The sequence below is a fragment of the Ipomoea nil genome, unplaced genomic scaffold (assembly GCF_001879475.1).
Source record: "Ipomoea nil cultivar Tokyo-kokei standard unplaced genomic scaffold, Asagao_1.1 scaffold1617, whole genome shotgun sequence".
Lineage (NCBI taxonomy): Eukaryota > Viridiplantae > Streptophyta > Magnoliopsida > Solanales > Convolvulaceae > Ipomoea > Ipomoea nil.
The window spans coordinates 265,194-279,866 of NW_017618045.1; the positions used below are offsets into that span (position 1 = coordinate 265,194).

General features: G+C 36.0%; 1 protein-coding gene across 5 annotated transcripts in view; it reads left to right on the top strand.

Moving 5' to 3' along the window:
• Positions 1-14,673, top strand: part of LOC109191135 (serine/threonine-protein kinase ATM) — a 55,224-nt gene that overhangs the window by 5,814 nt on the left and 34,737 nt on the right. For 4 of the 5 annotated variants that reach the window (XM_019341712.1, XM_019341713.1, XM_019341714.1 and 1 more), the window contains 14 exons: positions 3,378-3,476; positions 4,451-4,507; positions 4,965-5,046; positions 5,585-5,659; positions 5,910-5,951; positions 6,045-6,115; positions 6,968-7,016; positions 7,607-7,678; positions 7,896-8,039; positions 8,135-8,224; positions 8,330-8,517; positions 9,123-9,723; positions 9,813-9,884; positions 9,989-10,153. In XM_019341712.1, coding sequence (XP_019197257.1) covers positions 3,378-3,476; positions 4,451-4,507; positions 4,965-5,046; positions 5,585-5,659; positions 5,910-5,951; positions 6,045-6,115; positions 6,968-7,016; positions 7,607-7,678; positions 7,896-8,039; positions 8,135-8,224; positions 8,330-8,517; positions 9,123-9,723; positions 9,813-9,884; positions 9,989-10,153 — 1,807 coding nt within the window. Of the gene's footprint in view, positions 1-3,377; positions 3,477-4,450; positions 4,508-4,964; positions 5,047-5,584; positions 5,660-5,909; positions 5,952-6,044; positions 6,116-6,602; positions 7,017-7,606; positions 7,679-7,749; positions 7,779-7,895; positions 8,040-8,134; positions 8,225-8,329; positions 8,518-9,122; positions 9,724-9,812; positions 9,885-9,988; positions 10,154-14,673 lie in introns of those variants that run through there. The other variant, XM_019341716.1, reaches the window with a different exon arrangement.

A 14,673-nucleotide genomic window follows, 5' to 3' on the forward strand; every position in this document is an offset into this window, starting at 1 on the left:
TCATCTTGTCCCGATACTCCACAACAAAATGGGGTATCTGAGCGTAAAAACCGGCATCTCGTTGAAACAGCCCGCACCATGATTCTTCACTATAAAGTCCCTCCAGAATTCTGGGCAGATGCTATCCTTCATTCCTGTTATTTAATAAATCGTATGCCTTCATTTGTTTTACATGGTAAGATATCTTATAATATTTTATTTCCCGATAAGCCCCTTCATACTCTTCCTTTAAAAATTTTCGGTGCACCTGTTTTGTCCGGGACACTACCCCAGGGCGTGATAAATTTTCCCCAAAATCCTTAAAATGCATGTTTGTTGGGTACTCTAGGTTGCAAAAGGGTTTCAGATGTTATTCCCCTGATAAGCATCGATTTTATGTATCTTCTGATGTTACTTTCTTTGAATCCACACCTTTCTTTTCGTCTAGTTTACCGACCTCCATCTCTCATTTTCCTGATGTTCTTCCTGTTCCTACTTTTCAAGGAGGGACCGAGGTACATTTACCTCAAGATCCGTCATCACCTAGAAATTCTAGTCCCTCACCTACTGAACCTCCTTTACAAAACAACAGTGTTACCCCCTTTCCTTACACTTATCGTCGCCGCTCTCGACCACCCGCGACAGTTCAAATCGATGAAATCCCAACTGATTCATCTCTTGAGCTATCTATGCCCTCGAACCCGGTTCCGGCAACAAGCTCTCCCATTGCAAGTCGTGTAGGTAACAGGTCATCACGAAATCCCTTTCCCATATACAATTTTATTTCATATGATCGACTCTCACCTTCATATAGTGCTTTTATCACATGTTTATCTTCTGTTTCTGCCTCTAAATCTATTAAAGAAGCCCTTTCCCACCCTGATTGGCGTCAGGCTATGGTTGATGAAATGGCTGCTCTTCATTCATCGGGGACTTGGGAGTTAGTTCCATTACCCGAAGGTAAAACAATTGTTGGTTGCCGATGGATCTATATTGTGAAAGTTGGGCCCAATGGACAGGTTGATAGACTTAAAGCTCGACTGGTAGCCAAAGGATATACACATGTTTTTGGGATTGATTACACTGACACCTTTTCACCAGTAGCTAAAATTGCTTCGGTCAGAATCTTTCTTTCTATGGCTGCCGTTCATCATTGGCCCTTGCATCAGTTAGATATTAAAAATGCCTTTCTGCATGGAGATTTAGAGGAAGAAGTCTACATGGAGCAACCTCCTGGGTTTGTTGCTCAGGGGGAGAGTAACTTGGTTTGTAAGCTCAAACGTTCTCTCTATGGTCTAAAACAATCTCCTCGTGCCTGGTTTGGACGGTTCAACATAGTAGTGCAAAATTTTGGTTTAAATCGAAGCAAAGTTGACTATTCCCTCTTTTATAGACATCAGCATGGTAAGAACATTTATCTTGTTGTATATGTTGATGATATTGTCATTACAGGAGATGATGTTGAAGGAATACAATTGTTGAAACAACATCTATTCCAACATTTTGAAACAAAAGATCTCGGGAAGTTAAAATACTTTTTGGGAATTGAAGTAGCACAATCCAAGCAAGGAATTTGCATATCACAAAGAAAGTATGCATTGGATATACTAGAGGACACAGGTATGATGAATTGTAAACCTCTTGACACTCCTATGGATCCAAATATCAAACTCCTACCAGACCAGGGGGAGCTTATCCAAGATCCGGGAAAATATAGACGATTGGTTGGAAGATTACTTTATTTAACTGTAACTCGACCTGATATCTCTTTTGCGGTAAGTGTTGTTAGTCAGTTCTTGGCATCTCCACGTGAAAGTCATTGGGAAGCTGCCATTCGGATTTTACGATATATTAAAAAAATCTCCAGGCACTGGTTTGTTATACAAAGACCATGGAAACCTTGAAATTGTTGGGTACACATATGCAGATTGGGCAGGTGCATGGGATAGAAAATCAACATCTGGATATTGTATATTTCTTGGTGGAAACTTAATCTCTTGGAAAAGTAAAAAGCAAAATGTTGTTGCTCGATCAAGTGCAGAAGCTGAATATCGATCTATGGCTGTTGGAACATGTGAACTTGTGTGGTTGAAAAACCTCCTTACCGAACTGCAGATTTGTACAAAGGAGTCCATGAAGCTCATTTGTGATAACCAAGCAGCTTTGCATATTGCATCAAATCCAGTTTTTCATGAAAGAACAAAAGACATTGAAATTGATTGCCATTTTGTTCGAGACAAAGTTACGTCTGGAGATATTACTACATCTTTTGTAGGCTCAAATAATCAATTAGCTGATATATTTACTAAAGCTTTAAGAAGTCATAGGATTGAATACATTTGTAACAAGCTTGGTGCATATGATATACATGCTTCAGCTTGAGGGGGAGTGTTGAAACACAAAAGTTGTGTCTGTAGAAATATAGCTGTTGAAGTTATGTAGGATTGTGTCTCTTAGTCTGTATATATTTATCTGTTGTCTCCCCATTGAGACAAGCAAGTAATACAATAACATCTTCTACATCTTTCTCAACAAGCAATAACCGGAGGAACAAGTCAATTTTGGTTTAATTGCATGATTTTGGACTGTTCAAGGACCCAATTGCAGTTTTTTTTTTTTTTTTTTTTTTTTTTTTTTTTTTTTTTTTTTTTTTAAAGAGTTGAATAACCCAATTGCAATTTTTCGTGTAGTTTGGTGGCCTATTTGAGCATTATTCCAAAAGTTTATGAATTCCTGCATCCCATTTATAGACCCTTCTTTGCACCACGCCACCAAGAGAATAGACTTCTCAAGTAGTTGTATTGCAATCTATACTCTGGAGTTAATTCTCTTGTTTACTTGAAGCTTACTCCTTTTGCTGGTGTGGCATTACTGATAAATGGTGCTGCTGCAAGAGTTATGGACTTATGTCAACTGTTTGTATACCGAAGGCTTTTCATAATGACATATTCTCTCACCCACCGGACCTGCAATGCAGGGTCATTTAGGAAGGAGTTTACCCTCTCCTATACCCATATATTTTTTTGGATTTGAGAGTGTATTTTGTTCTGGAACTTCTCCACATCATTTGAATCAAAAGGATGTATCTTGATTATCATTTATTAACCACTTGTGCCTTTTCTTTCCCTATTCGAATCTTTTCTTTTGATTCTAAAAAATGTGATTAACAATATACAAAAATAGGACTAGAGTGTTTGATTTTACAACTGCCAATAGTAAGAGAAACATTTTGTGAATGACCAACATACTCTCTGAATTCTGAAATGGTCTAATTAATGTTATGCATGACCAACATTCTTTCTGAAATGACCAACATACTCTATGAAATGGACTGATTAATGTTATACATGACTTACCTTGATATTTTGATTATTAACTCACTTGATGTGTTTGAACAGGCATGCGGCTTTTTGTTATCTCATACATAATTACTATACCCGCATCAAGAGGGATGTTTACATCTATTGGCTTGAGAATATATGTGCAAATTTTGAGAGGTCTGTTCTGATAACCTGTTGAGGTTTGAGTGTAAATTTTTTCCTACTGGTAAAAATATATTAATATTATTCTATATTTCTATTGCAATGTATTAGAATGTTTTACAAATTTCTGCATGCCCTTGTGCTGCAATATTGACACGCTAAAAGTTTCTATACCTTCTTTAGTACTTGATTCCTCAAAACAATCTTAGTGCATCTGTAGTAGATAGTGACTTGTTAATGTTTTACTCATGTCAGTGTTGGTATAGTGGAGTAGTAACTTTCTCACTAATTCACTATAAATGCACAAATAGTGTTTCTCTTTGATGGTACCTGTTTTGTACTGCAATTATTACTGTAATTGTTATGCGGACACGAGTTATGCTATTGACAAAAGACTAGGGGATATCACACTCTAGGGGCACAGTTTTTATTATGGTCATTATTATTATTATTATTATTATTATTATTATTATTATTATTATTATTATTATTATTATTATTATTATTATTATTCTTATCATTGTTATTATATCAACAATCGTACACAGCAACAGAACATTCCAGAAAAATCTAGATGAAATACAATAAATAATTGTGGAATGAATATGGTCTGTCAAAGGAATGACAAATTCACATCTAGTAGTCATCAATAGTTAGTTCAAGTCATTTATGACTCTGACCCCAATTTTGTCCAGATGAAATATAAAATGAAAAGTAGGATGTGGAATTTGCATTGTGTATTATTGCATTCTGAGGAGTGTCAGTGTCTGATACCTGTTTGATGTGCACATGCCACCATGCATCCTTAAATTTGGTGTACGTGCTTTGTATGAATGCCTTGAGCTTTGTAGGTGTAATTGATGCTAGAGTAATTTGACAATTCAATTCTAGATTGATCTTTTGGGCTCCAGTATATGCCATGCATAGACTGCAGAAAGTTCTCTTAATATGTAAAGTGGTTTATTCCAATAACATTTGTTTTTATGCAGGATAGTGAATGATGCCAATACCAAGCATATATATGATGGTCTGCTATGGACATTGCGGTATTTACTTCTTATTTCCATGAAACATTTAGGCTTCACCTGTTCAGTCGGGACATATTTTGGCTTATTTAGAATGAAAAAAAATAAACATTGCATTGATGGGCATATCAACCTTTAGGGTAAAAAACCAAGGTCTTCTTATGCATAGTTGTTTCTTTTGGGCTCACGGAGAACTCCTTTCAATGCTCTTTCTTTGATTGACCTTTTGGATATATTCAAACTTGCATTGTGTTTTGTCTGGTTATTGGATTCTTTTGCTGTACACTCTTTGTACAGCCTTTGTGTACTTCAACGCAATGCTAATTAAAATTTAGTTCTAAATATTTTTTAATTTATTAGTGAAGTGTTGTGTGATGTCTATTTCTCTGCTGGTTGTATGTATGGTAAGGCATTCATGACATTTATTTAATTTAGGATATGTTCTGCATTTTTTTTGATGACTTTTCTGCATTTATAGGAGTCTTCAAGGACTTTCTTGCTTGCTGTTATTCCCTGTTTCAGGCGCAGAGATGTTATCACAGCCACCTAAACCAATCAAGGTATCTTTTTTGGGACCTTACTGTAAGATCATAGAGAAGATGCTTGATACCATGCTTGAAAAATGTTAGTAATCTGCTTGTAATATATTTCCCTAGAATTTTTGTGGTTGGATTTATTCTCAATATTGAGCTAGAATCCAAGTAAATGCAACATGTCTGAGTATGATTTTAGAAAATTCTAATTTTCATTGTAGATGCTTCACATGGGAAATCACAGTAGTTTGGGATGTACTTGTTGTATAACTACTCTCTTATTATTATGTGCATGATTAGAATTGTTGAAGATTGATGGTTCTTTCAAATAGGTAAATACTTCAACCATAAGGGAAAGTTTTCTATTTCATGGGCGCATGAATACTCTTTAGTATCAATGCCTTTTCAGTTTCTTGGGTCTTTCTTCTCAATTTTTTTTTTTTTTTTAAACCAATCAAAAAAAAAACAAAAAGAATACAGAAGGAGAAGTTGGCACGTCTTATGGCACTGTCTATTTTAAACCAACAAAAAGATTTGTCAACTTACTTTTCCTGAAACTTTGCAGTGTGACAAAAGTTGGCACATGATATGGAGCTGTCTAATACATGGCTTGCCTACATTCAGTACTGTCCCTGCAGTTGTAAGTTCTGGGTGTATTATATTTTTAAAATTCGTATTTGATAGGTTTTATTTTCAGGTACTGCTGTACTGGAAGGTGCAACCAGTGTTGTCATCATTTAAAATTCAAGCACATTATATTGTCTTTGTTTTAAATTTTAATGTAGATTTCAGTTGAAACTCTTTCATCTTAAAGTGAACACTTTTCTAACAGTTTTTATTTTTATTTTTTAAAATTATTTTTTGGGTGGGGTTGGGGTTGAGATATGCAGGTGGATGCTGCATTGCTGCTCCTTGGTAACATAATTCTCAGTGTAAGTTCTTTCTAACTTTATTGAATAACTGCCTGTTTCTTCCTTGAGCATGTATTGGAGTTGGTTTCTAAACTCTTTTCTTTCATGTCTTAGGATACAATAAATGCATTTATAGTACCCCAAGATTTATGGGATCTTCGGTTCTTTAAACGGTTGCCATCAACGTGAGTTTTTCTTCTTTTGCTTTCATAATCAGGTGATACATTTAATTTTTCATTAATGTTATGCTTTATTCAATTATAATAGGATAGGATGTTAGCAACTTTGCATTCCTAAACTTTATTAGGAGTAAGAGTTAGTTGAGTGTTTGTTGGCCACAAGATAAAACAGAGAAATGTCTTGAAATATAATTTGCAAATACGTACATCTGACAAAACAGGGAGCTTGCACTGTTTTGGACACATGAAAAATTTAGGAATGGAGATAAAGCCCAACACGCTGACTTTCTATTTTAAGCAATACTTTAGAGAGAAAACACTGAAGTTAGCAACACAGCAATCAGATTTGAAAATTTCTGGCTTGTTTTACTTTTGGACGTATTCACATTTGACATGCCAAGTTCTATACGAATTGCATATTAACATTTATATGCTTACCCCTTTTTGATTTTGCTTTAGTTTTTAGATCTAGAAAAAAGGGAAAAGGACGTGATTGTTAGCCTATAGTGTGTGTGATAGTGGATTTTAATTTGTGTTTGAGTTATTGTTATACTCTGTTAAGAGTCCCACATTGATAAAATAAGATAGAATATATGGGTTTTTAAGGCTATAGGTTAGGCTAGCTAATTGATTGGATCAGTCTTTTAGTGTGGTTTGACCCATGTGCATTATAGCCCAGTTGAGTGACCTTTGCCCAATCTTAGATTATAACATTCTCCATAATGTTTTTGTTATTGAAATGAATGAATTTTGTTATATCATACATTTGTGGTATATGTTTGGCAAGATGTCCTCATAGGGATACTGTTCTCTTAAGTACTGTTTTCCATCCAATTTATGCTTGTTTCTTTTCTCCAGATCTGTTTTATACTTCATTTCATGTTATTTTTCGCGGAGAGGATCTCAAGTGAGTTATCCTATCCCTTGATCACCTTTCAGTTTAGACTTTTCTAACAGTTCAGTTGTTCATGTTTGGAAGTGCTATTCTTATATTTGAAACTCATATATTACACATATTTTGAAATCTGAAATATAAAAGTTTATATACCTAATTGCACTTTCCTCAATGCATTAATATTAAGTGTCCGCAGAATGGGGAGAAAACTCTATTCTTGTATAGCCTCTACTGTGCATAAGTAGTGTTTTTGTATAAGTCTTTGTAAAGGCTTTGGGTGCTCTCTAAGATTCTCTCTTAATATGGGGTTCAGTATGGAGTTTTTAGTTGCAGCTTAGTGGGGATTTACAGCCAGTTGGCTATATTTTTGAGGGTTGGCCATCATGTGTGCTTTAGATCTTTGGGGGAAATATTTATTATGTGGTTATGACATTTCTTTATATTCTTTATATTCTTTATATGTAGTACTTCTTTTGCTTGCTAGCTGTAACAACTGTTCCTTTTTCTGCTGAGAAGCAATTTTTTGCTGAACTTATTTTGGGATATGTACGTCATTTTTTTTCTAAGTTTGATATTTGACTTTTTTTCTGTGTACTGTGTAGAGTGACCTTAAAGACGTTTTGTATCTCAGACAGAGTCTTCTAAGGGCTGTTTTGGCATTGCCTTTCTCTAAGGTTTGACTTTGTTTTAGATTGTATTATTACATGCTATATCACTTAACTTTGATTTATATTTTCAACTGAAGGGTGACAATCGAAACCAACCTTTGACGAACTATATTTCTAACTGTTTGAATACTATGTTGATGAAAGTAAATTGGATCAACATATTTGATGTTATTTGACAGATTCTTTATTTATTTATTTTTTATTTATTTTTATTTATTTATAGGAATCCTTTGTGCTGAATGAACAATTGGTTGCCATGTTGCCAGCAGCTGTATATGTACTTTGTGTAGGTTATTCTCCTTTGCCCAGAAAAGGTTTTATTTCTCCGTTATACTATGTTCCTGAGGCTGCGAATGATACAGCAAAGGTATTCCTCAGTTTGGGTTCCTTCTATTCATGCTATAGCAATTATAAATGATGATTTATAATTTTCTTCAGATACTGAACTTCTGAAAGTGATAGGTTCAGGAATATGAGGATGGATGTCCACATGAATTTTTTGAGTGCTCTGTTGGAGTCCTCGCAAAGATTGGTGAGGAATCTGGTTACAAGGTGAAAACACATAGTTTACTTTTCTCTTTATCTTCTATTGGTAAAAGTACTTTATGTTCTATTCTAGCTGTTATTAACTGCCTGCTATTTTGTCAAAAATTTCAGGACATTCAATCCCCATGCCACCAAAGTATACGCCTTCCACGACAAGTTAGAGATCCACTTTGTCATGAAATGCAAAATTACATCTTGGAAGCAATGAATGATAACGAGTTTGAAGGGATGCTTCTGTCAGATGTCATATTTATTTGTGCCCTTTTATCTAATTTCATGTACAACTCATATATTACAGGGTCAGTCCTATATCTGGATCCTACATATCTCCATAGTTCAATAAGTTTTGCTTTGTCCTGCAATTTTAATCTTTATTTGCACTCTTTTATCTAATTCATGTACAACTCATATATTACAGGGTCTATGCTATATTAGATTTTACATATTGCATGGTTCAATAAGTTTCACTATGCCCTTATATTTTTCTTTTCCCCATATGAAGTCTTATGTATACTTGTGGATGCTTAACATGTATTTGGACTTCCTTGCTTGAATATCTCTTTTGTCCAATGCACAATTGTGCTGTCTTTTATGATGTTTCCCTTAAATTCCATCTGACTCAAATGTTCTGTTTGATATCCCATTTATTTTCTTCTTGTATATTATATGGTTGGATAAAAGTAGCTTCTCCTCGTGACTTGTGATGAGTGTTAATGTTTGTATGCATAAGTGGCAGATTACAAGTTAGTTGCATCTTTTCGGGACATTTAATTTCAATCTCGTTCCCTCTTTCACTAAAATGTTGTGCTCCCTGCTTTATGGATAATGCTAATTCCAGTTCCATGGTAATTGGTATACTAGTATTTCTACCTGCATTATATAATGTGCTCCTTCCTTCTTGCAGGATAACAGAAAATGTGACTTTCCTCTCCAATCTAGGCCAATACCTGTTGAAATTTTTGGATCATGCTATCTCTATTATGGAGAAGACTTGTGATGACATTATTTGTTGTAATTTGGGATCAATTTCCATTTTTAATAGCATGGAGATTATTATGGTTTCTTTTAGTAGTTTTTTTCACTCTCCACTGTTTGGTGAACTGCACAACAGAAATGGCATTGATGTTGTACAAACTTCCATCATTCAATCTATTGAGAGACTTCTGAAGACTCTGGCTAAACTTTATGAAGGATGTACTAATAGTGGAAGGAACCTTTTTTCTCAGCCAGACCCTCCTGCCATTACTGCCTCTGGTTCTGTACAAGATTCTCACCCATTGATTAGTAGGAAGAGTGTAATAATTGACATGGAATTGGATATGGATACCAGTTCTAAGGATGCAGATATTGTAACTTTTGATGGGAAAGCTTCAACTGGAATTGCCGTTTCACCAGTACATCAAAGGATGGAAATCATATCACTTCTTTCAAAATTTTTCTTGATTTTGCCTGTTGCTACATGGGATATCTTATTTGATCTATTGCAGAAAGAAAGTGATCCAAGGGTATACTAGTCCCTAGCTAAGATATTTTTTAATCATATATAAAAAGTAAATTTCATCTATATAGTGTAATAATCAAAGTATGTTTTTAGGTGCGGGAGAAGATTATACAGAGTCTTTGTCAACATGCTCACTGGTCTTCATCAAGGAAGTTTTTAGAATTGGTAATCTGGTTCTTTCATACTGGTTATTGTTTGTTAAGAAATTAGGCTGTGAAGTTACTTCTATCATGAGATTTTAATTGTTGTTTTGACTATTACCCCCACAGGTTGCATCAATGAGTGTTATTGTAGACATGCAGGCAGATGTCAAACTCCCAAGGCTAAGTATACTAGCTTCCATCTGCACTTTGCTGCAAAGTCTGTTGTCTTTGGACACTGTTGCAAAGGATAACAGTGATGCTTCATGTTTAAGGGAGAAGGTAGCAGAACAGGTGTGCCCAGTGTATCTTTTACTGTAAAATGATACCCGGCTTCCCATATTTTATTTTGATCCTTGTTTTCCTTTAAGTGCCTTTAGTATTTGATTAAATCATGGACACTATTTTCGTAGGTAACGAAAGGCTAGAATATTTGAGGCATTTTCTTGGATTATTTAATATTTTAGTTTAATGAAGAGTGGGGGTGTATCATGTATGAAGTGTTAGGCCTATTTGTCTAAATACTTGTGTAACTCCCAGGTGAAATTAACTAACAAATAAGCTTGATCAATACATTTTCTTTTTCCTACAAAATTATGTGGTATCAGAGTATAAAGGACTTAGGGATGTCGATTACCCCTGTACCCAATGGGGGAACCTGATTCCCTGCCCCAATGGGGATGAGGACAAATTTCGGGGAACGGGGGTGGGGATAGGGGGAGATTTTCATTCCCCGTTGGGGACGGGGAATATCCTGCTTGCCCTGCCCTGTCCCCGGTACCTTTTATATATATATATATGTGTGTGTGTGTATATGTATATATATATATATATATTTATTTATTTATTTATTTATATATGTGTGTATGTATGTATGTACTATGTATATAGAGGACATGTGAGAACATTAACCAATAAAAGATGAGTTTTTAAAAAAATGGTGAGAATGGGGTATTAATTTTAGCTAGTGGTTGAAGGTAAAGAAATGAGGTTGTGATAAATTCATAATTCTTTCCAAAGGAAAAAATAAAAATAAAAATAAAAAATGTTAATAGACTGAGAGAAGAATACCTTTGTGAAGAACTCTTTGTCTCACACTTCTTAGGGTTAGTCCACCACCCTTTAAATACAAGCTAGGGAGCAACTGATATGGTAATCAGTTTCCATAGATCAGAAACCCTAATCTTCAGTTTCCTAGTATGTAGGATACTTAATCTCACAGAATATTCTATAACAAAATAAAACATTATAAAACATAAATTTTTGATAAACTTTTGCTAGGTTGGGGAATCACCGCACCTGGTTGATCCCTGTGGGGAAGGTGATGGGGATTATTTTCCGTCCTCAGCGGGGATGGGGGCAGGGACGGGGAATGGGGGAGAATGTCGGGGGAGAGGACAGGGGATACGTCCCCCGCCCCACCCCACCCCACCCCGTTGACATTCCTAAAAGGACTCATTACACACACATAAGTGATACCCATCAGTGAGTTGTGTGATGATTATGCTGCGTTAGTGGTTGAATTTGTGATTTAGTTATTTGGGCATGTGTTCACTATTATTTACTAGTGCTGCGTGCCTGCATACCAACTGTAGTAGTGTACTGAGAAGCATTATAGTCTATTTGTGGATAGTTGAGTACTCTCTGTTTTCTGTTCTTTGAGTGATTTTTGTGAATTTTTGGTAGGTGAAAATCTTTGAATTTTGGGTAGTTGAAAAATAATCTGTGACAAGCAACTATTACAACTGAAGAGAAAAGTCTGGTGACTGTTTTTATGCACTCTAAATTGATAGACATTAGACATTGCAAGAGGCTGATAGGTCAAACTTTGGAAAGCAGAAATTCTTGGTAATAGTGAACGTGTGGCTTAAGAAAGGAGAAGTGTAAGAAATTCTGAATAGTTCTACTTTTCAATTGGAAAATACAAGCCCTAATTTATACAAAGAAGAAGATTGATTATAGGGAAGAGAATCCTATAATCAGGGAAAGTAAATAAAAAGGATCACTAAACTAGGAAAGAATAAAATCATATCACTAATTACAGATCCTAAGAATATATGCATATCAATCCAATATTTTCACATATCAATTCTAATATTTCCACACTCCCCCTCAAGCTGAGTTGTATATATTATACAAGCCCTGCTTGGAATTGAATTCTTCAAAGCTCCTTCTAGGTAGAGCCTTCGTAAGGATGTCGGCAATCTGTTTCTTTGTAGGAATGTAGTTGAGTTCAATGATCCTCGAATTCACCTTCTCATAAATGAAGTGCCTGTCTATTTCAACGTGCTTTGTTCTATCGTGATGAACCGGGTTCTTAGCAATGCTGATGGCAGCTTGACTATCACTGTACAATTTGAAAGATGTAGGAGCTTCAATTTTCAACTCATTCAACAACCTTTTAATCCACATCCCCTCACATATACCTAATGCCAGTGCACGGTATTCTGATTCTGCACTACTCCGAGAGACAACTGACTGTTTTTTGCTGCGCCAAGTGACTAGATTTCCCCATACATAGGTACAGTAACCACTAATCGATCGTCTATCAGTCAACTCTCCTGCCCAACTAGAATCCGTGTAGACTTCTAGGTCTCGGTTGTCATGTTTTCTGAAGTGCAAACCAAGACCTGGTGTCATTTTGAGATACCTTAGAATACGATAAACAGCTTCCAAATGCTCCTCATTAGGGTTATGCATATGTTGACTTACAACACTAACAGAGAAAGCAATATCAGGTCTGGTGTGGGAGAGATAAATTAGTTTTCCCACTAATCTTTGATAGCTCCCCCTCTCTACTGGAATTGGTTCCCCACTCCGATTTGTTTTTAAGTTAGGGTCCATTGGAGTATCTGCTGGCTTACTTCCAAGCATTCCAGTTTCGTTTAGAAGATCTAGGATGTACTTTCGTTGAGATATAACAATCCCTTCCTTAGATCGAGCTACCTCCATCCCAAGAAAGTATTTGAGGAATCCTAGATCTTTGATCTCAAATTCTGATGCAAGAAACTTCTTGAGGTTTGAAATCTCACCTGAATCATCTCCAGTTAGGATTATGTCATCCACATAGACAATGAGAATTGCTAGCTTTCCTGTTGAAGAGATTTTAACAAACAGGGTATGATCAGCTTGACACTGAGTGTATCCAAATTTTACAATTGACTTTGCAAACCTATCAAACCATGCCCGAGGTGATTGTTTCAAGCCATAGAGAGATTTTTGTAGTTTGCATACCAGTCGTCCATTGGAGTTCTTTTTCAAACCTGGTGGAATTTCCATATAAACTTCTTCTTCCAATTCTCCATTTAAGAATGCATTTTTTACATCCAGCTGATATAAAGGCCAATCACAATTCACAGCAAGTGATAATAAAACTCTTACTGTATTGAGTTTGGCAACAGGAGCAAAGGTCTCTTGATAGTCAACACCATATGATTGAGTGAACCCCTTGGCAACCAACCGAGCTTTGAATCTGTTGATACTCCCATCTGAATTATACTTGACAGTGAAAATCCACTTACATCCAACTGCATGTTTTCCTTGAGGTAACTCAACAAGACGCCATGTACCATTCTTCTCAAGAGCATTTATTTCCTCATTGACAGCAACCTTCCATTTGGGATCTCTTAGTGCCTCGTAGATGTTTGTGGGAATCTGGACAAGGTCAAGAGAGGCAACAAAGGCTCGATACATAGGAGTTAATTTCCCATAAGCAACATACCTTTCTATTGGGTGACTAGTGCATGTTCTAACACCCTTTCGTTGAGCAATAGGCAAATCAAGATCATCAATAGCAGTAGATACCAACTCATGGGTCATAGAGTCCTTACCTTCATGATTTTCAAGGTCAAGTAAGCTCGAATGTGTGTTTGAACAGTCCTGGCTTTGCATGTTAGCCTCTATATTTTGAAGTTTTCTCCTTCTATAAACACGGAGTTCTGGTGCTTGAGGAGGTGAATTTGGTAGAGTGTTTTCTGAGGATGGATGGTTGTTTATTAGAGGCGAAGATGGGTTGATTGTAGGAAGAGAGGATGGCGGGTGATTGACCATGTTTTCTGGAGTCACATCTGATGAAAGAGGTAATAGAGAATTGGATGATGCAGGTGATAAATCAGGTTGAGTTGGAGTAGGTTGATGCTGGTATGGTAGGACATTAGGTGAGGGAAAGGTAGCCTGATTATCTTGAAGTGTTTCCCAAAGTTGATATTCGCTCAAATGCTCCCCCGGAATACCAGATTTGGGAAAGAATGATTGGTGTTCAAAAAAAGTGACATCCAAAGTATGATAAACTCTTTTTGTGACTGGAGAGTAACATTTGTACCCCTTTTGAGTATTAGAATACCCAATGAAGATGCATCTGTGTGATTTGGGGTCAAGTTTTGTTCTTTTGTGATCATAGATATGGACAAAAGCAGTACAACCAAAAATTTTGAGTGGCAATTCCGAGGAAAAAACTGAGAGGTGAGGGAATGCTTGTAATAACAAAGATCATGGTGTCTTGAACTTTAAGACACTACTAGGCATACGGTTTATGAGGTAAGTGGCAGTAAGTACAGCTTCCCCCCAAAAGTGTTTAGGCACATGATTTGAAAACATGATGGACCGAGAGACTTCAAGGAGATGCCTATTTTTTCTCTCAGCCACTCCATTTTGCTGAGGGGTGTTGACACAGGAACTAATATGGACAATTCCCTGATCTAACAAGTATGGACCAAGAATTGAGTTGTAGTATTCTGTCCCATTATCAGTTTTCAAAACTTTGACTTTTTGTTTGAACTGATTTTGAATCATGGAATGAAAAGCTTTAAAAATTG